The sequence below is a fragment of the Amblyraja radiata genome, chromosome 13 (genome assembly GCF_010909765.2).
Source record: "Amblyraja radiata isolate CabotCenter1 chromosome 13, sAmbRad1.1.pri, whole genome shotgun sequence".
NCBI classification, from domain to species: domain Eukaryota; kingdom Metazoa; phylum Chordata; class Chondrichthyes; order Rajiformes; family Rajidae; genus Amblyraja; species Amblyraja radiata.
Window position 1 is genome coordinate 39,743,374 of NC_045968.1, and position 23,336 is coordinate 39,766,709.

At 41.3% G+C, this 23,336-nt stretch overlaps 1 protein-coding gene across 2 annotated transcripts in view; it reads right to left on the reverse strand.

Annotated features, from left to right (window-relative positions):
* Positions 1-230: 230 nt before the first annotated feature.
* Positions 231-23,336, reverse strand: part of rnf13 (ring finger protein 13) — a 204,797-nt gene continuing 181,691 nt past the window's right edge. For both annotated transcript variants that reach the window (XM_033031856.1, XM_033031857.1), the window contains exons 9-10: positions 7,399-7,479; positions 231-1,538 (exon numbers count right to left, since the gene is read on the reverse strand). In XM_033031856.1, coding sequence (XP_032887747.1) covers positions 1,147-1,538; positions 7,399-7,479 — 473 coding nt within the window. In that variant the 3' untranslated portion in view covers positions 231-1,146. The remainder of the gene's footprint in view (positions 1,539-7,398; positions 7,480-23,336) is intronic.

The following is a 23,336-nucleotide window of genomic DNA, read 5'->3' on the forward strand; positions in this document are numbered from 1 at the left end:
CCGGAGATGACGGAAGTCTGCGGGCCAGATTCGAGTTGGTTGCCGACCCCTGGCATAGACTGTCCGTCTTAATCTTCCTACATGTAGGTCCGATAAATACCATGTAACTAAATCCTGCACCTTATATGATAGTTGGTGGCCTCTCCCTCAGGTGTAGGGATACGGGACCAGTTATGTTAAAATCATATCCAGTCAACATTGTCATCACAATAGGTCATATTGTAAACTACTTAAATTATAACATTTTTATTAAGAATCTTAGCTTTCAAGATCATTATTGTATGCACCGTCTTGGCACATAATACATGGGTGATTTGACACAATAAACTTTGTTCAAATAGCTCGAATTAAGAATATACTTAAATATACACAAAAGTACCTGCCAGCTCCCTCTTCATTAATGATATCTAAAAATATGACCTTAAAATAAAAGCTGGAGAGGAATTCCAAAGCATTTATAGGGAGTAAAAAAATGTTAGTCTCTTTTCTCTACTTAATCACATGTCAATGTATTGATTTATCGTAAATAGATGCAGAATTTTCTTTCTTTAAAATCAAATCAAAAATAAGCTGAAAATTTCAACGGCTATAATAAACCTGATTGGGGAAAATACTTGCAACTAAAATAATTGGCTGGATTCTTGGGTTGAAAGTATACAGGAAATTGATAAAATTACATGATATAAGCATTTTATTTTTGCAAAGGAAGGGTCAGACATTCAGCTACCTCAGTATTCACGTTGCTTTCTTTCAGAGAAAGTCACTATCAGTTCTGTGTAACTGGTTCCACCCAGCTACTTGGTAGTTGAGTGATCATTGTCGCACTCAAGATTGCTGCAATAATGATAAAACAGGCAGCAGTGATTCAGGGGAAACAGACCTCTAATCTGTGCAAGGTCACCAAAAATCAATGGTTGGCGGCTTTGTATTACTTCTGGCAGCTGCTTTCTATTCCAGCAGCCACGTGAGCAGGAAGCCGTGAAAGGTTTTAAAACTGAGAAAATATGCATATGTTGTGAAGTAGCGATACATTAACTGTGGAAAAGCATATGGAAAAATGTCCCCAACTTTTAATTATGACACTCATTGTTTTTATAGGATGTGCAGATTGGCCATTTTAAATAAAAAAAAACCCAAACAAAATCATCAAACTACTGCAAATGGATCCTTGGTTCCTCTCTCTCCGGTACTGATCTTACGGGTTTCTGGTTGCATCTGAACTACCGTTTCTTCATTAACCTCGTCCTCAGCTTCACTACTGTCTCCTTCCTCCTCCTCTTCATAATCGGAGGACTCCACAGCCTCTGGGTGAGACTGTGATTCTGTCATGGTGCCAAAGGATTGGGCACTGGTGGAGGCAAGCGATGATCTCAGGAGTGGAGTGTTCTCAGAGGCATCGTCGTTTTCTTCATGGCTGCTGTCTACTTCATCAGTTTCCGAATCAGATTCTCCCTGAGAAGCCACCACTTTTTGTTTGCAGACAGGGCAGGTTTTCTTTGTTCTTGTCAGCCATGGATCCACACACTTACAGTGATACGCTGTGAGGGTAAATGAGAGGGAACAAACAAAATAAATTGTACAAACTAATGACAATTGTACACAAGGTTATTTAGATTTTCTACAAAATCACAATTCAGGAAAAGGAAGAAAACATGACAGCTGATGGAGCTGCTGCCTCACAGCGCCAGAGACCTGGGTTCGATTTTGACCCTGGGTGTTTTCTGTGTGGACTTTGCACGTTCTCCCTGTGACCGCATGGGTTTCCTCCGGGTGCTCCGGTTTCCTCCCACATCCAGAAGGCGTGCAGGTTTGTGGAATAATTGGCTTTGGTAAAAATTGTAAATTGTCTCTAGTGTGTAGGATAGTGCTAGTGTACTAGGATCACTGGTCGGAGGGGACTCTGTCGGCTAAAAGGCCTGTTTCTATGCTGTAACTTTCAATCAATCAAGTGCAGGTAGACAAAAAAAGCTTGAGTAACTCAGCAGGTCAGGCAGCATCTCTGGAGAGATGGAATAGGTGACGTTTCGGCTCAAGACTCATCTTCAGACTAAGAGTTAGGGGTAAGGGAAACAAGAGATACAGACAGTGATATAGAGAGATATAGAACAAATGAATGAAAGATATGCAAAAAAGTAACGTTGATCAAGGAGATAGTCCATTTAAACCAGCATCAACAGTTCCTTCCTACACAAGTGCAGGAATTTATCAGGCATTTTTGCTGGGAAAATATTGGAATACATCAATGGAGAAGTGACAGCAATACAATCAAGCAGATCCATGCATTTCTATAAAGTGGCCTGTCTCAATTACTACTGTCCAGTAGCTCTAATATCAACCATAATGAAAATAGACACAAAAAGCTGGAATAAATATGAAGTGATTTCAAAGACTGGTAATGGCCCACAGTTAGTCTTCTGGACGATCAAAAGCACCAAAATAGGTCCACGCATGGATTACCCTCTTTTGCACTATATTCAGCACTGGATCAACTTTTACAACAAGAACATTTCTGTCAGGATGTTCTTCATTGAATACAGCCTTCAACAGCAAAATACCGAATAAGCTCATCTCTAAACCTCTGGACCGTGGCCTTGGGACCTCCATCTGCAACTGGCTTTTAAACTTCCTAACCAGCAGATCTTAGTCGGCTAGAATTGGTCATGACGTTTCTTCCATCTAGACCCTCAGAGCTGTGTCCCTTGCTCTTCTCCTCGACACCATTGTGTGGTCAAGTCTAGCTCCAACTCCATCTTTAAATTTGCTGATGATACCCTTGTTATTGGTTAAATCAACAATGATGAGACATTGTACAGGAAAGCAATCGAGAACCGCAGCAACTTTACCACTGTGCTGCCCTAAGTGGCTTGTGTGGAACATATATAATGACACAGATCCATTGGGCTAAATCGCCCATTTCTATGCAAGAAAGTTATAATAATGGGCATCTTAAATTATGAATGCCTAGAATTTGCAGCTTTTTAAAAAAATCACAAAAGAAAGGCATTTCACGTTTTGAACTGCCGGTGCCCATTTTCTGAAGTGCCTGTCGGGATATTGGAGCAGGGACCTCCGGTCACAAATTACTTTAATGCCATTGTCATTTCCCTTCAATTTCACATACACAACGATAATTACTTTACAGCTGAAATGGGATCAAAAGGTCACAAACTACACACAAATCTTTGTTTACAACTCCCAATGAGTCAAGGAATTTATCACACCAAAATCAATCAATCATGCAATCATTTGAAGTGTTCCACTTGCATGTCATTTTTATGCTTTTTATATCCTCTCCAGCGAGGTTATATTACAGAAAGAAAGATTTAGCGGCACGGTGGCGCAGTGGTGGAGTTGCTGCCTTACAGCATCAGAGATCCAGGTTCGATCTTGACTACGGGTCATGTCTGTACATTCTCCCTGTGACTGCGTTTTCTCTTGATGCTCCAGTTTCCTCCCACACTCCAAAGACGTGCAAATTTGTAGGTTAATTGGCTTCGGTAGGTTGTAAACATTGTCGCTAGCGTGTAAAGGTTAGTGTACGGGGTGATCGCTGGTCCACGCGGACTCGGTGGGCTGAAGGGCCTGTTTCCGCGCTGTATCTCTAAACTCTATCGCTAATGACATTTGGCTATTATGACTGCGCTGATCAGTAAGAGTCACACAATCCCATCATATCTCATTGAGTCCACACTCAACAGGTCACGACTCATGACACGCACGTATTGTTTCTGTGCAACAGGGCTTTCTGCCTTTATCATCCTGCCAGGCAGTGACTTCCTGATCCTGTCATCCATTGGGATAAAATATTTTTCTTCGCTCTCTTCTGGTCCTATCAATTACTTGAAATCCACATCCTTGGGTTTTCGACAGTTTTGCAAAGGAAATGTGTCCATCTCTCCAGAACTATCCAGGTCCCTCCATTATATTCACTTTAATTAACCCCCTCAGCCTCCTCTGTACCAGACTGAACAACCATGACATTTCCAGACCTATCCTTTCCCAGAGCTACAATTTAAATACTCCAATCTTGGCATGATCCTCTGATCTACTCTGAAACTCTTTTAGTGCAAACACATCTTTCTTGCAATGTGGTGACCTGAACTGTACACAGTACTTAAACTGGCCTAACCAGTGTTAGAGAGAGCCATAGAGATGTACACCACAGAAACAGACCCTTAAGCCTAAATTGTCCATTCTGACCAAGATCTTAGCTAGTCCCATTTGCCCACATTTGGCCCATATCTATCTAGACCTTTCCTATCCACGTACCTGTCCAAGAGTATTTTAAATACTGTTATAGTACCTGCCTTAACTACTGTACCTCCTCTGGCAGCTCTTTCCACATACAAATCACCCTCTGAGTGAAAAAGTTGCGTCTCAGGTTCTTTTCCTCTCTTGGTTGTCCAACCCAAGAAAACAGCCTCTCGACATTCACACTATCAATCCCTCTCTCAATCTTGTACATCTGAATAATATTGCCTCACACTCCTTTAAACTTCAGTACACATCTGCTTTATAAATTATACCAACAGAGTTTTAAAGCAATGTCCTCAGAAATAGTCAGTGCCTCAATAGGGTAAACCCAAACCTTGAAATAAAAATGACAGCAGTAAATCAATCTTGCTCGGTTATTAGTTTGAATGCATCGGCACCATCTCCTGCCCAATCTGAACCAAAAATGTATGCCTTTTTCTTCCAAACGTAATAGTACTTATGAACATGTTTTAATTAAAAACGTTATTGCTATTAGTTTAGATTTCATTGTTAAAATCTAAAAGCATTTGGCACAAACAAGGAGGAATTGTGCTGGTTTGGTGATGTAAAATTATTTAACGTGCTTTGCATTCAATACAAGCATAGCACCATTTTCACATTTATTACTGTCACGCAAGCCGAGGTACAGTGAAAAACTTTGTTTTGCAAAAGATCCAATCATATCAGATAACACTAAACATAAATATAATCTAGCCAAACTCAAATACAACAGATAGAGCAAAATAGAAGATACGGAGACCAGAATGTAGCTCTCTGTAGTGTAGCGCACAAAGTCCAATGTCTGCAATGGGGTAGAGGTGAATCAGATGGTACCCTAGCTTATGGAAGGCCCATTCAGAAGTCTGATAACAGAGGAAAGGTAGTCATGTTTGCTTTGGGAAGATGTGGTGGATGACGAAAGATGAAACATTTAGCCATGACAGAGGATCATCCAGAGTGGTCATTTTAATGGTTATATTTTGATGGGCATCTAAGTGAAGAAATAATCTGTGGCGAGGAGATCAAGCTAATACTGACCAATTTACTAACTTAGAAACATAGAAATTAGGTACAGGAGGAGGCCATTCGGCCCTTCGAGCCAGCACTGCCATTCATTGTGATTATGGCTGATCATCCACAATCAGTAACCCGTGCCCGCCTTCTCCCCATACTCCTTGATTCCGCAAACCCCAAGAGCTCTATCTAACTTTCTTTTAAATTCATCCAGTGAATTGGCCTCCACTGCTTTCTGTGGCAGAGAATTCCACAAATTCACAACTCTCTGGGTGAAAAAGTTTTTTCTCATCTCAGTTTTAAATGGCCTCCCCTTTATTGTTAGACTGTGGCCCCTGGTTCTGGACTCCTCCAACATTGAGAACATTTTTTCTGCATCTAGTTTGACCAGTCCTTTTATAATGTTATATGTTTCTATAAGAGAACCCCTCATCCTTCTAAATTCCAGTGAATCCCAGCCCAGTCTTTCCAATCTTTCCTCATATGACAGTCCCGGCATCCCGGGGATTAACCTCGTGAACCTACGCTGTACTGCATCAATAGCAAGAATGTCCTTCCTCAAATTAGCACCGAGCCTTGCGGCACTCACCACTCGTCACTTCCTGCCATTCTGACAGGGACCCGTTCATTCCTACTCTTTATTTCCTGTCTGCCAATCCATGTCAATACCCTACCCCCAATACCATGTGCTCTAATTTTGCCCACAAATCACCTGTGTGGGACATTATCAAAGGCTCTCTGAATGCCCAGATACACTACATCTACTGGCTCTCCTTCATCCATTTTACTTGTCACATCCTCAAAATTTTCCAGATGATTAGTCAAGCAGGATTTCCCTTTAATAAATCCATGCTGACTTTGACCAATCCTTTTACTGCTATCCAAATGCGCTGTTATTACTTCTATAATAATTGACTCCAGCATCGTCCCCATCACCGATGTCAGGCTAACTGGTCTATAATTCCCCGTTTTCTCTCTCGCTCCTTTCTTGAAAAGTGGGATAACATTAGCTACCCTCCAATCCACAGGAACTGAATCTATTGAACATTGGAAAATGATCACCAATGCGTCCATGATTTCTAGAGCCACCTCCTTGAGTATCCTGGGATGCAGACCATCAGGCCCTGGAGATTTATCAGCCATCAGTCACATCAGTTTACCCAATACTATTTCTCTTAATACAAATTTCTTTCAGTTCCTCTGTATCCCTAGATCCTCTGGCCTCTAGTGCATCTGGGAGACTGGTTCTGTCTTCACTAAGGAAGACACAAACAAAGTACCTGTTCAACTCTTCTGCCATTTCCTTGTTCCCCATAATAATTTCACCTGTTTCTGCCTTCAAGAGACCCACATTTGTCTTTACTAATCTTTTTCTTAACATACCTAAAGAAGCTTTTATTATCCTTCTTTATATTCTTGGCCAGCTTACCCTCATACTTCATCTTTTCACCCCATATTGCCCTTTTTGTTGCCTTCTGTTGTCTTTTGAAAGTTTCCCAATCCTTTGGCTTTCTGCTACTCTTTGCGATGTTATACACCTTTTCTTTTAATTTTATTCCATCCCTAACTTCCCTTGTCAGCCATGGTTGACTCTTACTCCCCTTAGAATCTTTCTTCCTCTTTGGAATGAAATGATGCTGCATCTTCTGGATTATGCCCAGAAATTCCTGCCATTGATGTTCCACTGTCATTCCTGCTAGGATCCTTTTCCAGTCATCCTTGGCCAGCTCCTCTCTCATGCCTTCATAGTCCCCATTTGTTCAACTGCATCACTGACACTTCTGATTTAATCTTCTCCCTCTCAAATTGCAGATTAAAATTTATCATATTATGATCACTACCTTTTAGCAGTTCCTTTACCTTGAGTTCCCTTATTAAATCTGGATCATTAGACAACACTAAATCCAGAATTGCCTTCTCTCTGATAGGCTCCAATACAAGCTGCACTAAGAATCCATCTCGGAGGCATTCCACAAACTCCCTCTCTTGGGGTCCAGAACCAACTTGATTTTCCCAGTCTACCTGCATATTGAAATCTCCCATAACCACAGTGGCATTACCTTTGTTACATGCAAATTTTAACTCCTGCTGCAACTAGGATTGTTCCAGGATTGAGAAGCATTTGCTTACCGTGTGAACAGGGCAGAATGCGAAGCTTGTCACCTTCTTCATATTCATCCAGACAGATTGCACACACCTCGTACTCATCCCCTGTAGAGACAATGGAATGATTACACTTTGCAGCTCTAATGTCCACACATGTTCACAGGACTAACTGAACATAAAGTGTCACACTGTGTTCCTACGAAAAGCTCTGTAGGGTTACAAAGAGATACAAGACTTCTTCAAAATACATCTCACAGGAGAGTGGCAACTTTCTGGTCCAGAGTTCCTCTTGAAACCCACTAAATAGAAACAGACAATGTTAACTTTTAATCTTTCTGGAGAAGTACAAGCTTTTTTTTTCCAGTTTCAGCAATCTTTACTTTCATCAATTCAGTTCACATATTGTATCCTTGCAGTATGGCTGAACTATTTCAAGAGACAACTTAAAACTTTTCATGAGAACTTTTCATCATAACAAGGCCAGCAAGCTGGGAAATAAAACTGCAATGTAAAATACTATGAGAGCACAGAGTAAAACTAAAATAAATGCCGTTTATAGATTAAGAGTTGATGCTTAAATCTTGGAACGTCGCCTATTTCCTTCGCTCCATAGATGCTGCTGCACCCGCTGAGTTCCTCCAGCAATTTTGTGTACCTTCTATTTTTCTTGATGGCTATTATAAGCTTGTGGGCATGCGAGCGAGTTCCTGTGTGTGTGTAACAAAACGGCGGAACAGTGGTGCAGCTGGTAGAGTTGATGCATTACAGCGGCAGAGAACCCTTCAATCCTGACATTGGATGCTGTCTGGGTGGAGTATGTACATTCTCCCTGTGACTGTGAGTTTCCTCCAGGTGTTCTGGTTTCCTCTCACATCCCAAAAACGGCAGGTTTGGAGGTTAATTGGGCTCTGTAAATTGCCCCTGGTGTGTAGAATGTGGGAGAACCTAGAACTAGTGTAGAAAGAAACTGCAGATGCTGATGTATATCAAAAAGTGTATTTACACAAAGTGCTGGAGAAACTCAGCGCATCAAGCAGCATCTCTGGAGTTAAAGGATGGGTGACATTTTGGAGTTGTGACCCTTCTTAGTGTGAACCTGTGACAGATGGTTAGCGTGGCCTTTATCATGCTGAGACTCTGAACTAAACTACAATTAAAAGGGTCAGTCACATAACCTGTGTGTGTGCCATACCTACAACCTTGCTGGCATTATAATCAAGAGGAATGTCTGAGAATCTGAAATGTTTTTCCTCTGACCATTTTGCAAAGATCTTACAAATTCATCTATTGATTTTTAGTATTTGGCAGCCAGTGAAACATTCACTGTCCCTTGGCAACTGTGCCTGCGTTGTGAATCTTCCTTTAGATTTCCCAGGATTGTTGAACTTCAGACAAAAACTGTTGAGTGATGCTGGAACAACTCAATTGACTTTATTTTCTCCAGGTGTCCAAGAGCTAAGTTGGACAAGACTCTAAATACAGAACTGCCACTCCACTGTTTCTCGCTCCACAAATGCCGCCTGACCTGCTGAAGGTTCCAAGTTTTTTACATTTGGAATAAAAACTGGATTGAAAGTTACATACATGTACTTTCGTTTTATTGGTGTAAGAAATGGCTTCCCACCCTAGTTCTGTAGCCATATAGGCTTATAAATTTGAATTAAATGATTCAAAGCAAAATCAATCTGAACACCAATTTAACAGATATTGAAAAAGAACATTATCACAGAGACATTGCAGTGAAATAGCTTCTCTTTCTATTATGCATTACCGGAGAATAGTCCACAATCATCTCTGGCTCCTTTATTATTCAGAGAACTAATATCATTACGTTGAGCAATGTGTGAAAATGCAATTTTGCTCAAGGCCTTACCAGAATAGGAAAATACCAAATTATCACTAGATGAAGTGTAGCTTCTGATAAACTCAAGATTCAGTCTAACTAGTATTTGCTTGTTTGGGAAACTATGTAGTTGATGAGCAGCAACAGCAGGATTGCGAGATATTGGTACGACTCACTCCGAGATGAATTACTTACTGGGAAAAATGAATAGTGTTCCAGATTTAGCAATTGCACAACTGCAAGAAGTAGCAACTGGATCCAAGTATCAATGGGAAAGCAGTTAGAATACAGTTCTGGAGCCAACAGGGCTCAGAAGGGAAATTAATTGGCAGTTAAAGGAAATATAACAGGAAGAAAACTCATTTCATGTCTAAAATATTATCACTGGTTGATACAACATGCAGATTTTGAACACCGCCATTTTGTCCTCCCCCTTTCCAAGCCACTTTATTAATACACTAAAAATTAACTAAATGCCAACTAATAAAATAATACATAAAATTAACTAATAAAATGTTTAAAAATAAAGTAAAAATTAATTGCAAAATTGCTTAATGTACAATTCTCAGATAATGGAAAATCTCTATCAATATTGAGTTTTAAGTAAATCTTAGAAATACAACTTAAATGATTAAAAGGGGCTTTCCCACTGCGGCGAGTTCAGACGAGTTTGCCCTTGACTCATACTCGCAGCATGGTCAACACGAGGTCCTAGGAGGTCTTTGTAACTCTCCTTCATGCTCGAGAGTAGTCCCCGCGTACTCGAGGCCTCATCCAGGTCGCTGCGTATTTTTCAACATGTTGAAAAATGCCCGCGAGTAAAAAAAGGTCGTCATGGAAAAAATCGATACTTTTTTTACTCGTAGGTTTAGTCGAAGTAGGTCGTAGTAGGTCAGCATGTTATTCGTAGGTAATCAAGGGTAGTCGAAGGTAGTCATAGATAGTCTTCAACATAGTCGAAAGAGGTCGTCTTCACTCTCCACTATTCGGTGTCCAATTTTCCCGAAGCTAGTCAAAGCTAGTCTTCAACATAAATGAAGAAGGTCGAAGGAGGTCTTCTACATAGTCAAAGGAGGTCTTCAACATGACATTTTTTCAAACTCTTCTAAACTCGCCAATTAGGTCGCCGCAGTGGGACAGCACCTTTAAACCATTCTCAGCCAAATGCAATGTTGCCAAGGAGGAAATACATTTTAATGATCAAAAACCTTGCCAAATTTATAGGATGCTTTCATTTACAGGCACGGGAAAGGTTATTAAAAGTAAATCAACTTCGAACGTAATGGAGTACAGCCCTTTCCTCCATGACAGTCATCCTCATTTACCGGCCACCTAAACCAAACCCCTCCTTCCTATCTGACTTCACTGAACTCCTCACACTTGCCTCATCCCTCTCCCCACGTCTGCTGCTACTTGGTGACTTAAATATTCACATGGACTCCCCCACCTGCAAGCTCGCATCTGAATTCGCCTTTTTACTTGACAACTTCTCTCTCACTCAGCACGTCACCTTTCCCACCCATGACAAAGGTCACATCCTTGACCTGGTCTGCTCCACAAATCAACCGGTACTCGACCTCCATCCATGCCTCTTCCCCCTCTCTGATCATAAGCTTATACGGTTCACCAATACTTCTCCGACACCTCGCCCCCGCTTCCTCCGAGAAATCACCTTCCGTAATCTAAAATCCATTGATCCCCCACCATCTCTCTGACCTGCTCTCCACCACTCTCCCCCTGGACTCAACCCCCATCTCACCTGATGATCTCACAAACCATCTCAACTCCACCTTGTCTACCTCCCTTAACACTATGGCCCCCCTCAAAACAAGAACCGTAACTTTCAACACATCTTCACCCTGGTACACACCTGCACTTCGTAAACTGAAACAGACTGGTCTCCGACTTGAACTACTCACAAAGAAATCATCTCTCACAGTCCACCTTGAAACTTACAAACTCCACCTCACTGACTACAAAGATGCCCTCATTGCTGCAAAATCTGCCTACCTCTCCTCCATATTCACCGATCCCTGCCTAAACCACAGAACCCTCTTCTCCACAGTGGGCAACCTCCTCAAGCCTCGAGCCAACACTCTCCCTACCTCTACTCCGGATCTCTGCAACTCATTCCTCCACTTTTTCGCTGATAAAATCAGCACCATCTATCAATCTTTATCCCCTGTACCCGACTCCCCAGCATCTACTCCACCACCTACCAAGGCCCCTCCTTTCAACATCTCCACTGACCTCCCTACCCCTCCTCCACACTGCTTCCTCTCCCAGTTTGACCTGGTCACCCCTATTGAAATCTCCAAACTCATCAGCTCTTCCAAACCCACTACCTGCTCCCTCGACCCTCTCCCCACTCCCCTGCTGAAGTCCTGCCTCCCCGTTCTCTGCCCCTACCTCACTAATCTCTTCAACTCCTCAATGTCCCAAGGAATTGTCCCCTCCGCTTTCAAAACTGCTGCTGTCACACCAATCTTAAAGAAACCTGGTCTTGATCCCTCCTCTCTCATTAACTACCGCCCAATCTCAAACCTCCCCTTTCTTTCAAAAACCCTGGAGCGTATCGTTGCGTCGCAACTTCATCCCACCTCCTTGCGTATAACCTACTTGAACCCCTCCAATCTGGCTTTCGCCCCCTCCATAGCACAGAAACTGCTCTCCTCAAAGTCCTCAATGACCTCCTCACCTCTGCTGACACTGGTTCCCTCAACATCCTCATCCTCCTCGACCTGAGCGCAGCCTTCGATACAGTGAACCATAACATCCTGCTCACCAGACTCAAAGACCTCGGCATTGAAGGCTCTGCACTCAGCTGGCTCCGTTCCTGCCTTTCCAACAGATCCCACTTCATCTCTCTCCACAACCACACCTCTGCTACAGCCACAGTCACTCAAGGCGTTCCCCAAGGCTCCGTACTCGGTCCCCTCCTCTTCATCGTCTACATCCTCCCCCTTGGTCAGATACTCCGCCACTTCAACCTGGACTTCCACTGTTACGCCGATGACACCCAGATCTACCTCGGCACCAAATCCCCCCACAACCCCCCCCTCTCTTATATCAACTTCTGTTTGTCAGCTATAAAAACCTGGATGCAACATAACTTCCTCAAACTCAACAGCGATAAGACAGAATTCCTCCTCATAGGCTCCAAAGCCACACTCAGCAAAATCAATAACCCCACTCTCACCATCGACGGCACCACTGTCTCCCCATCTCCCCAGGCCCGCAACCTTGGCGTGATCTTTGATTCCACCCTCTCCCTTGAGCCTCACATCCGCCATGTCATTAAAATCTCCTCCTTTCATCTCCGCAACATCGCCAAACTCAGACCCTCTCTCACACCTCCCGCTGTTGCAAGACTCATCCATGCCTTCATCTCCTCCCGACTGGACTATTGCAACTCACTTCTCCTTGGCATCAGCTCCACCTACATCAACCGACTCCAACTGGTCCAGAACGCAGCCGCCCGACTCATCACCCACACCAAATCCTGGCATCACATCACTCCAGTCCTCAAACAACTTCACTGGCTTCCCATCTCCCACCGGATCACCTACAAAATCCTGATCCTCACCTACAAAGCCCTCCACCATCTGGCCCCCCCATATCTCACTGACCTCCTCTCCCCCTACCAACACTCACGGTCCCTCAGATCCACATCAGCCGGTCTCCTCTCCATCTACAAGTCCAACCTCCGCAGTTTTGGGGACAGAGCCTTCTCCAGGGCAGCTCCCAGGCTCTGGAACTCCCTCCCCCAACTGATCCGCAATTCCGTGTCCCTCACCATCTTCCAGTCCCGCCTCAAGACCCATCTCTTCACCTCTGCCTATCCTTAGCCCCACGTCCCCCTCCCTTTTCATCTGTGCATTAATTGCCTCATATTGTGTTTTGAATTGGATTCTGTCTTTACTTTGTGTACTAGTCATGTCTCTACTATTTATTTCATTCCCCTTACATGTTTTTCCTCTACCTGCTAAATTTTTGTAAGGTGTCCTTGAGACTCTTGAAAGGCACCCATAAATAAAATTATTATTATTATTACAGCAAAACCTGGTCCCTTTTGGTATGAAAGGCAGCAAGTGGTAACGAGAGACCCGTGCCCCTAACATTAATGCTGGGGATCATGCTGGAAAACAATCAGAGGGAAATCTATAGGAAGGTTATCATAGCGCTGGGGAGCAGATGAGACTCAATGAGATCTTGCCTGGGGTGGAGCAGTTCAATAATGAGGAGAGGCTGCAGAGGCCAGGTCTGTTCTCCATGGCATGGAGGTGGTTAAGATGGGGGCATGATTGAGGTAGATAACCCTATGAGCATAGATGAGGTCGACTGCAGGAAAATGTTCTTCATATCAGGTAAATGAAAGTAGAGGGCATAGGTTTAGGGTAAGAAGGAATATATTTAGCGGGGATATGAAGCAGAGAGGGCAAGTGCTGGGAAATGGGTTTAACATGGTGTCCATTGGTGGTTGTGGTTGAGTTGGGCCAAATTACCTATTTCCATACAGTATAGTTTATTGTCACATGTACCGAGGTACAGTGAAAGCTTTTTTGTTGCGTGCTAAGCAATTAAAGGAAAAACTATACATGATTACAATCGAGCTGTCAACAATGTACAGGTACAAGGAAAAGGGAATACCGTTCAGCGCAAGATAAAATCCAGTAAAGTCCAATTAAAGACAGTTCGCGGGTCTTCAATGAGGTTGGTGGTAGCTCACGACCACTGTCCAGTTGTAGCTCTATAATTCTGACAAATGAGATCCATTTACTGGTGTTTTGAAGGTGAACACAGATATATAATGCAGTTGGAACAACCAGCATGGTTTAATCTTGGCAAGCTGACACTGCTGAATTAAGATATTTCAGACTGAAGTGACTAAATTAGTTGCATTTGAATCGCAGCAGCGAGTTCAGGTGGTGTAAAATTGATATAACAACTTGGACTTGACTCAACAGGAGAATTTGAGGGCTACAATGAGATAGAACAGAGCCGAGGTAAAGTGACCCAGGCTCCTTGTGAAACAAGTTGACCTTCAAGCTTTGACAGAAGGTCATTCTGACAAAAGATTGTTGAACTATAAATTCAATTGAAAATTACAGATTACAATTACCGCAGTAGTTTAACTGCCTTCAACCATGTCGACCAAAGAATTGAGCAGGGAAAAGAAACAATGTAAAAGTCGCCAGTCAACTGTGAACATCTGAAAAGCAAACGAAAAGATTCTTTTTGAGAAACGTATTAAATGAAATGTACCGAAGCTGAAGGTTAACAGGACTTAATTTAAGCACCAATGATGATCCCCAAAGTTAACTCAACAAGAAAGTGATTCCTCCGGTTTGTAGGTACTCATACCAAGGAGGAGTTACATTCCCCATTATTTTGCTCTTTCCTCCAAAGCATCCCTAAATATAGGACAGAAAGCACAGGTTGAATGCTAATCATTCAGTACTTTGGCTGCAGAACTATTCGACTCTTCATTGGTGGCAGAGCAGGGTGCCGCACGGTCTTCAAAAGGTACTGGATAAATATATATTGAAGAAGAAAATTGCAAGACTATGGTAAAAGAACCAGTGAGAACTGGTGAGATGCTCTGGATGAGAGCCAGCACAGACTTCATGGCAGAGTGGCCTCCCTCTGCACTGGAACATGTTACAATATAGTTGCAATGTCATATATGGGCAAATAAACTTACTCACAAACATCAAATAATTTCATTGTTTTGCATTTAATACTTTCCCAATATTACAACCCATCTATAAGCAAATGTATAAATCAGAGATTAAACTCTGGAACAAACAATGCCAGTCCATTGAAGCTACCAGGCAGGAGGTCACTTACATCTTTCCTTTCTTAAAAAAGCTTCAAAGTATTTGAACATTGGAATGTACAGCAGGTCAGGCAACATCCATGAAGGAGGAAGTAGAAGTCAATGTTTCAGGTCAATGTCTTCATCAGGACGGGGAAAGTGAGTAAACAACTATATTATACATTAAAGAGAGGGGAGACATGGAAAGAACTGAAGGAGTGTCTGCAATACGCTGGAGACTAAGATTGGTCAGGTAATGGCAGTTATGGAAGAGAAACAAAGACCATGCTGGAAACTGAGACAATACACAATCTGAAACAGAAGAGAAGCCTTGAAATATCCAGCAAATCAGGTAGCATCTGTGAACAGGAAAAAGGTAGTAAATGTTAACAGTGGATGATCTTGCATGGGGACCTGCCAGTCCTGTCACAGGAGAGGCTGGTTACCTAAAATTGCTGAATTCAATCTGCAGTCTAGAGGATTGCAACCAGCCAAATGGAAGGATGGTCACCGTGGAAACAGTGTGTACAAAGTAAAAGACAAGAGGGCAGATAGACACAAAATGCTGGAGTAACTCAGCGGGTCAAGCAGCATCTCTGGAGATAAAGGATGGGAGATGTTTCGGTTCGAGACCCTTCTTCAGACTGATGACGGGCCCTGACCCAAAACGTCACCCATCCCTTTTCTTCAGAGATGCTGCCTGACCCACTGAGTCACTCCAGCACTTGTGTCTATCTTCAGTATAAACCAGCATCTGCAGTTCCTTTCTACACAAGAGAGAGCAGAGTGGGAGTGGGATGTGGATCAAAACGATAGGTCACTAGAAGCATTGGCTGATTGAATACAGATGTTTTGTAGTGTTCACCCAAGCTGTTTTTTTCCCCCCAATGCAAAGGAGATCACATTGTGAGCACATTCAGTCATAGACTAAATCAGTAGTGCAGCTAAAGTATTGACCCAACTGAAATGAAAGAACTGTTTGGGTCCCTGGCTGATGGAAAGGGATGATGTAATGGTAGATAATGCACATCCTACAGGTGTATGGAAGTTTGTGCTTTTGCAGTATCAGCACCAAGTTTTGGAATATAATCAACAAGAAAGTCAATAAATTGAGGTTGAACCAAAACTGAAGAGCAACGTAACATTATCATTTAACTTAAAAGAATGGCTAATATAGCTGAATGAAGTCTACAGAGAACGTGTGACAGTGAAGCCAATAAAGCTTATACAAATATTTTTCCATCACTTTGACAGATACATGGAATAGATTCAGATAAAAAAGAAATCCAAGATAAAATTGCATGACATTTTAGAAATTCAGTGCGGGATGGTGAAAAGTTAAAGCTACTGTTCCATGAACAATTACTGATAGTGCACAGAACTTTAGAAAGGTCTCCGCTCAGTATTGAAGCCTGGTAGTTCTGTTATCTGCTCCTATCCTACATCAGGGAGAAAGCGTGAAAGAAGAAAATGCAAAGAGAGAAAGAAAAAAAAAGACAAGAGAGGCAAAAGACAATGCAAGAGGCACGCGGGAGCCATGATGCAAAAGTTGTGAAGGACTTGTATTTACATAATACTTTACATACCTTCCAAGCATTTTGCCGTGCATTTGCAATCACATAAACATTTCAGCTAATCTGCCCGGTAATATTCCTTGGAGCCAATAAAACTAATTCATCATATGATTCTCAGCAGCAATGCCAGACTAATGAATCTTGACCACGATACCAGAGAACCCAACTGATTATTATCAAATAACGTCACGTTATCTTTTCCAATCAAGAGAACAGATCAGCCTATCCAAGAGATGACACCTTTGACAGTGCAGCACTACATTATGTAACAAAAATAATCCAGATTAATACTTGAAGTCTCTGTTTAGAGTAAAGAAAGAATCCATGATCTTCTGGTTCAGGAGTTAAGGCACTGAGCTAAAGACGTCCACCATACAGTCCTCCTGCTCCAGAAACACAGCCAGCTTTCTCCTGAACTCCTTTTAATTTGTTTTTAATTTATTTTTTAAATAACCGATTCCACGTACAGATTGCCAAATTTGCTGAAACCCCTCAGAATGATCATTCTTCCACTTCTGATGCTTCAGAAGGTCTGACATTTCACTGTGAACAATTGACCAACTCTGCTGGCAATTCCTTTTCTCCCAAGGAATTGGGTTTAATTGGGTTGCCCCTTTTTCAATAATGATAAACCATTATTTTTTTGTAGATTAATAGGCCATCTATAAACTGCCTTTTATTCGTAGGGAATGGATGGAAAATGGGATAAAATAGAATGAGAGTGAACGGCTGATCAATGGCCGGTGTGGGCACAATGGGCTTGAAGCCCCTGTTAATCAATTTTTTGGTCTTTCCACATAATGCAAATCCCAGAATTTCCCCATCATTATTGCTACACTAGAGGACACATTTGAGAAGGATTCGTATGGGATTAGTATGATAGCAGGAGGTATCATATGATGCTCCTTTCCTGAACAACACATGGATGAACCTGTAAATTGACTGCTAAGTACTTCATGTATGATTAACGAGACAAACTCGCTGTGGCACCATAACAAACGTCTGCTTTCTTTGTTACTGCATCCAAACTACTGGACATATACAGAACTAAGCACAGTGTTGAGGAAGTACACACAGTAGTCTTTACAAGAGAAAATTACTAAAATAACAACAGCAACACTATCAAAGCCCCTGTTTTGCTACAACCAATAAACCGAGTACCCCAGCCTCAGAGTTTAAGAGAATCAGAAAGCCCCCTCACCCCACAGTATTTATTTAAAATATAAATATTGCATCTTATAGACCATTATGAGATTATTGGTGTGAAACTATGCAATTTTTCAGGAATGCAGAGATCAGAAAAAATATTTTACTGCCCTAAAAATCCAATGAATACTCCCCTGCTGACAGCTGTCCAAATAGACAAGTAAGTTTCTGGAAACAGGTAAGTGTTAAAGCATATTGTTTGATTTTACAATATATCTATGATTCTACATCATTTTCAGGTATCAGTTGTAGTGGCATGAGGCTCTGGGAACAACTGTCACTCTGGAAAATTAAACATTTTGTGTTTAAAGTTCAAAGATTAAGAGGGAACTGGAGACATGTAAAGCAGAGTGTAGCGTTGAGGGACACATAGACCTTGGTGTATTTGGCCGTACAAGATGATTAAGATAGCACACAAGATAATTTTCTTCATTAGCCAGGGTGTAGATAATCAGGAAGGTACACAAAATTGCTGGAGGAACTCAGCGGGTGCAGCAGCATCTATGGAGCGAAGGAAATAGGCGACGTTTCGGGCCGAAACCCACTCCACTGTAGATAATCAGTGCAGGAAGGCTATGGTACAACGTTGTAAAACCCTTGGTAAGACTACAGGTGTAGCACCATGTGGAGTTCTGGTCATTACACTGTGAGGACATGGTGATTGCACTGTTCAAGCCACTGAGGAGGTTCACCAGGTTCATTTTTTATTTTTTTATTTTTTTAATATACAAATACTAAAGGGGGAGGCAGCCGTCGACTATCCGCTCACTACCTGGACCAACGTATGGCCATCTTGGCCAGGCCCAGGAGCAGATCGACAATGAGACCTCCCCCCTCCCTCCCAACCATCCATCCTCTGTACCGGGTGCCCAAATATCAGGAGCGTGTGGCTAAATGTAGCCAATGCTTGAGGAGCAGCCCCTTCAGATAGTCGTACAGGGGCTGCAACCTCTGTGATGGGACATTTCGGTCATGAGGAGAAATTAGATATGCTCTTTTTCTTTTCCGTGGAAAAGGCTGAAGAGACCTGATTCAGGTACACAAAATTATGAGAGGTATAGATAGGGTAAATAGTGGGAAACATTTACCCATGGCAAAGGCATCAAAACCCAGAGGGGACAGATTTAAGATAAGGGAGGGTTAGAGAGATCAAAAGGAAGACATGTTTTGACGGTTTGAATCTGGAATTCACTGTTAAACATTAATGGATATGAAGGACATTAAAAAAATATTCAGACAAGGACTTGATCTATCAAAGCAAACAAGAGCTAAAGCCCAAGTGGTGGAAAGTGGGATTAGTACAGTTGGGTACTTGACGGTGCACATGGAGATGGTGGACTAAGGGCACGTCTCCATGCCACTCACAATATTACAACATACACCAAACATATTTCACCTATTCCTCACTAGGAGTTAGGGTACATATGGAATATTTCCAGAATAGCTTGCAGACAGAAAGTTAGACATTAGTGCCCACTGCGATGGCAGATTCCTTAAAATTCGGGAAAGAGTTAAGATTCTGCTTAAAATTCCACAACTGAACTGCAAGAAAATATCTTGCAGGTATAAAGTTCCAGAAATACTTAATGTTTTGCCTAAACAACGCTCTTGGATATTTTTTCCTGTATTTTGTGGTGTCTTTTAGACGTACACCATTACACTTGCAAATTTCCAATATTGTAATGGTTAAAATTGTTCCATGTAACCTTGGTTAAGTCAGTACCATTTATTGATTTTAGTACTGCTACAACGAGAAAACCCTCAAAAAAGTGCACGCAATGAGAATGTGGTTGGCCTTTGGCACTGCATGGACCATCTTTCTGTTTGTCATGATATAGCTGTGAATGGTTTATGAATAAGCACAATTAACCAACAAAACTAAATTAATAATGGACACTTAAAGTTTAAAAGGACTTGGTGAGCAATTCTAAGCTTAGTGCTTACCAGTTCAAAGTCCTAATAAATTTACTTGGCACTGGCTATCCTTGTAGTTTAGTACGTATGAAGTAATGCACTAGTAGATGCAGCCTGACAAAGCCGCAGGAAGGTCAACTCAAAACAATGTGTCAGCTACTGAAGGACACAGATTTGATAGATGATAAAGAAAGTCAAATTAATTCCTCACTTCCACGTTATTTATCCATTAGTGCACTTCATTTTTGCTGTGAAGCTCACCTGCCAAATTAAACTACAGTTTTATATTAAAATTGCTTTCTAATATTAAAAGAATGTTACTTCCAATCCTGGACAAAAAACCATGATCCCAAAACATGAAGAATGCACAGCAATTCAGCCAATTAACATTATTAGCTTGAGCTTTGTTTTGAGGTGTCTCGTGGTAAATAATTTGATTTTACAATTAACCTTGCATTTATCAAAAACAATGGGCATGTTCAGGAAATGGATCATTTGATTGTGAGTAGGCAAGGCAACGCAAGGCAACTTTATTTATATAGCACATTTCATACACGAGGCAGACTCAAAGTGCTTCACATAAAAACATGTCATACAATAAAATGAAATAATAAAATGAAATAAAATAGAAGAATTAAAAGAAAATAAAGCAAAATTAAAAATGCATTATAAAAAGTGCAAAAGTTAAAAGTGTAATGTAGTTACGATTTAGCTGAAAGCTAAAGTAAACATAAAAGTTTTCAGCCTTGTTTTAAAAGTGGTCAAAGTTGAGGCAAGTCTTAGTCGAGTAGAAATCAGCTGCCATGTTGAAAAAGACGACCTTTCCACGTCTAACTTTGAACAATGGCTTGTTACACTCCATGTATCAGCAACTCTATCACAATCATAAATGTCTGATGCATAAAATACAAGGGTAAAATACAGATTTTGGAAGTGTGTGTGTGTTCCAAGTCCCTGCTTGACTTCCTTTCCTAATGCCATTCTTCAGAGGATTTTTTCAGCAATTAGTTAGTGTAGACGGGGCATCTAGGTCGGCATGGGCGAGTTGGGCTGAAGGGCATGTTTCAAAGCAGTACGATTGTTGATCACTGGATCACTGGAGTTACCATAATGCTGACTGCATGAATGTGTTTCTGGAGCAGAGTAGCAGACTCAGGGATTGGAAAAGCATGCGGTTCAAATTTCTGATTTTCCAGCCTGGACGAGGAGTTCCTTATTGCCAAATCAGCCCTAAACCACCAAGTGTAAACCAGATACTGGCAATTCAAACTGCATCCATCTCAATTTCAGGCTAAGATTTATTTGGGACCTGAAGGGAAAAACAAACCTGTTCAAAAAGACCACTAAGCCATGGATTTCTTGAGCCAATTCCCATCACTGCTCAAACATCATCAAGAGTCTCAATGAGGAAACAAAGACCATTTAAAAAATTGCAGTATTGATGCATTCTAAATACCAGACAGGTAACAGCAATCAGTACTGGAAAAGTAAATATCATTTGGAAGATTAATAGATTTGGTAGCTTTTATAAGATAAATTAAATTAGTTGTGAAATTGGTGTAGTGAAACTCAGAGATCCACATTTATATGCCTCCTCATTTTAAAACCATTTTGGATTTGATGATTTTGCCAAAACTTGCTTATTCAGATGTTCTTTTAATAAAATCGTGCAATTAAAATGTGTAAAATCTGGATTAACTTTTTTTAACACTTCTGTAAACATGTGAAATCAGTTAAAAAGGGTACATCAACCAAATTCACATGCATTCTAGATGCTTAAAAAAAGGTCATTTGTAACCTGGACATGCCAACAAATACCTTCATTTACTCTTGAGTAAAAGATTCCCAGGTGTTTTTGTTCCTTTGATCAGTTTGCTTAATGCAATTGCAATACATCAGGGAACAACACAGATACAAACAATACCGAGCATAAATAGCAGGTCTGTCTTTACCTGAAGAGGTAAGTAAATGTTTGCGAGGGCCCCTTAAATGGAACTGACCAACCCATAATAATAATAATAATAATAATAATAATAAACTTTATTACGGACTCAAGGTCCAGACAAGGGGCAACATTACATAAAAAATGCATTGCATATCAAATATCATAAATATATATAAAATCATGGTATATCACATAAAAACATCATAATTTATATTTAACAAAAACCCACAATACTTAAGTTAAAAATCCAGATTAAAAGATGATCAATGTCCTACAACGAGACCAGTGTCTCCACAACTGGGATTCGTAGCGTGTAGTGCTAACCCTTATGTTTGTCAAGGCCACAATAAGCACATTTTTAGAGTCATTTATCCTGCAAATGAATTTATACATGTGGTGTCTTAGGATAGCTTCTAAAGTACTGACTCCTGCAGCCACAAACATATTACTGGCACTACACCATCTAGGTTGCCTTAGCAGTGTTCTCATGGCATCGTTATATGCCACCTTTAGTCTCTGCATACTTGTCTTTAAATAGTTCGACCACAGGTGCGCAGTGTAGAGGGGTGAGCAGTATGCTCTAAATAGCGACAGCTTCACCACATCTGCACACGCACCAAATTTACATACTCTGGAATGCCAATATTTTGGTTTTAATATTAAGTTTCCAGAAGTTGGATTAAAAAAAATTAATGAACAGTACTTAAACAGTAGTAAAGAGTCTACGCAATGTAAAATTAATGCAAATCACTAGGATTGGGGCTCAATGTGATTTCTGAAAGATCAAGTAAAAATCAATGATTTGGTTTACAACCCTGACGTTACTGCTGGAAATTGGCTGATGACAATTTTTATTAAAACATTCCACAGAATATCAATATCCCTCCTTAAATGAGCTATTGCTTTTCTCCATAAAGAGGAATGCACGTTACAGCATTCTATCTGACAACAGATTAAACTATTGTTGGTAAAATGAGGATGGATATAAAATTCAACCCAAATGACCTTATTAAGTGACTGATCCAGCAAGAATGTTATTGAGAATTTAATCTTCTATCAATAAACATCATTAAGCAAAGGTGTGGCTCATTTAAGATTTGCGAGGATATATTTTTTGCTTTAATAGGATGCAACCGGTATTAATGCATTAAACTGTACAGATATATTGGAACGGATTTGGGAATAGATGGCCAGAGGCAGCCAGGAATAAAACAAGCCAAGAGCCTGGCAATCCACATATTCTAAGTAGACACTGGCAGGACACCACACTCAAAACCCCATCTCAGACCACTGCTGCACCAAAGTGGGCTTTGTCTGCTTCACAATGACCTGCCAGCCATGATCTTAGTCAAAAGGCTGCTGGCAGACACTTCTCAGTGCAGTTCAGTGTCAAGCAAGACACAAAGTGTTGGAGTAACTCAGCAGGACAGGCAGCATCTCTAGAGAGAAGGAATGGGTGACAGTTTGGGTCAAGAGCTTTCTTCAGAAGTTAGGGTCTGAAATAGGTTCTTGACCCGAAACGTCACCCATTCCTTCTCTCCAGAGATGCTGCCTGTCCCACTGAGTTACTCCACCATTGCATCTATCTTTGGTGTAAACCAGCATCTGCAGTTTCTTCCTACACATTAGTGTCGAGCAATGCTGCTATCAGTCATGGAACAC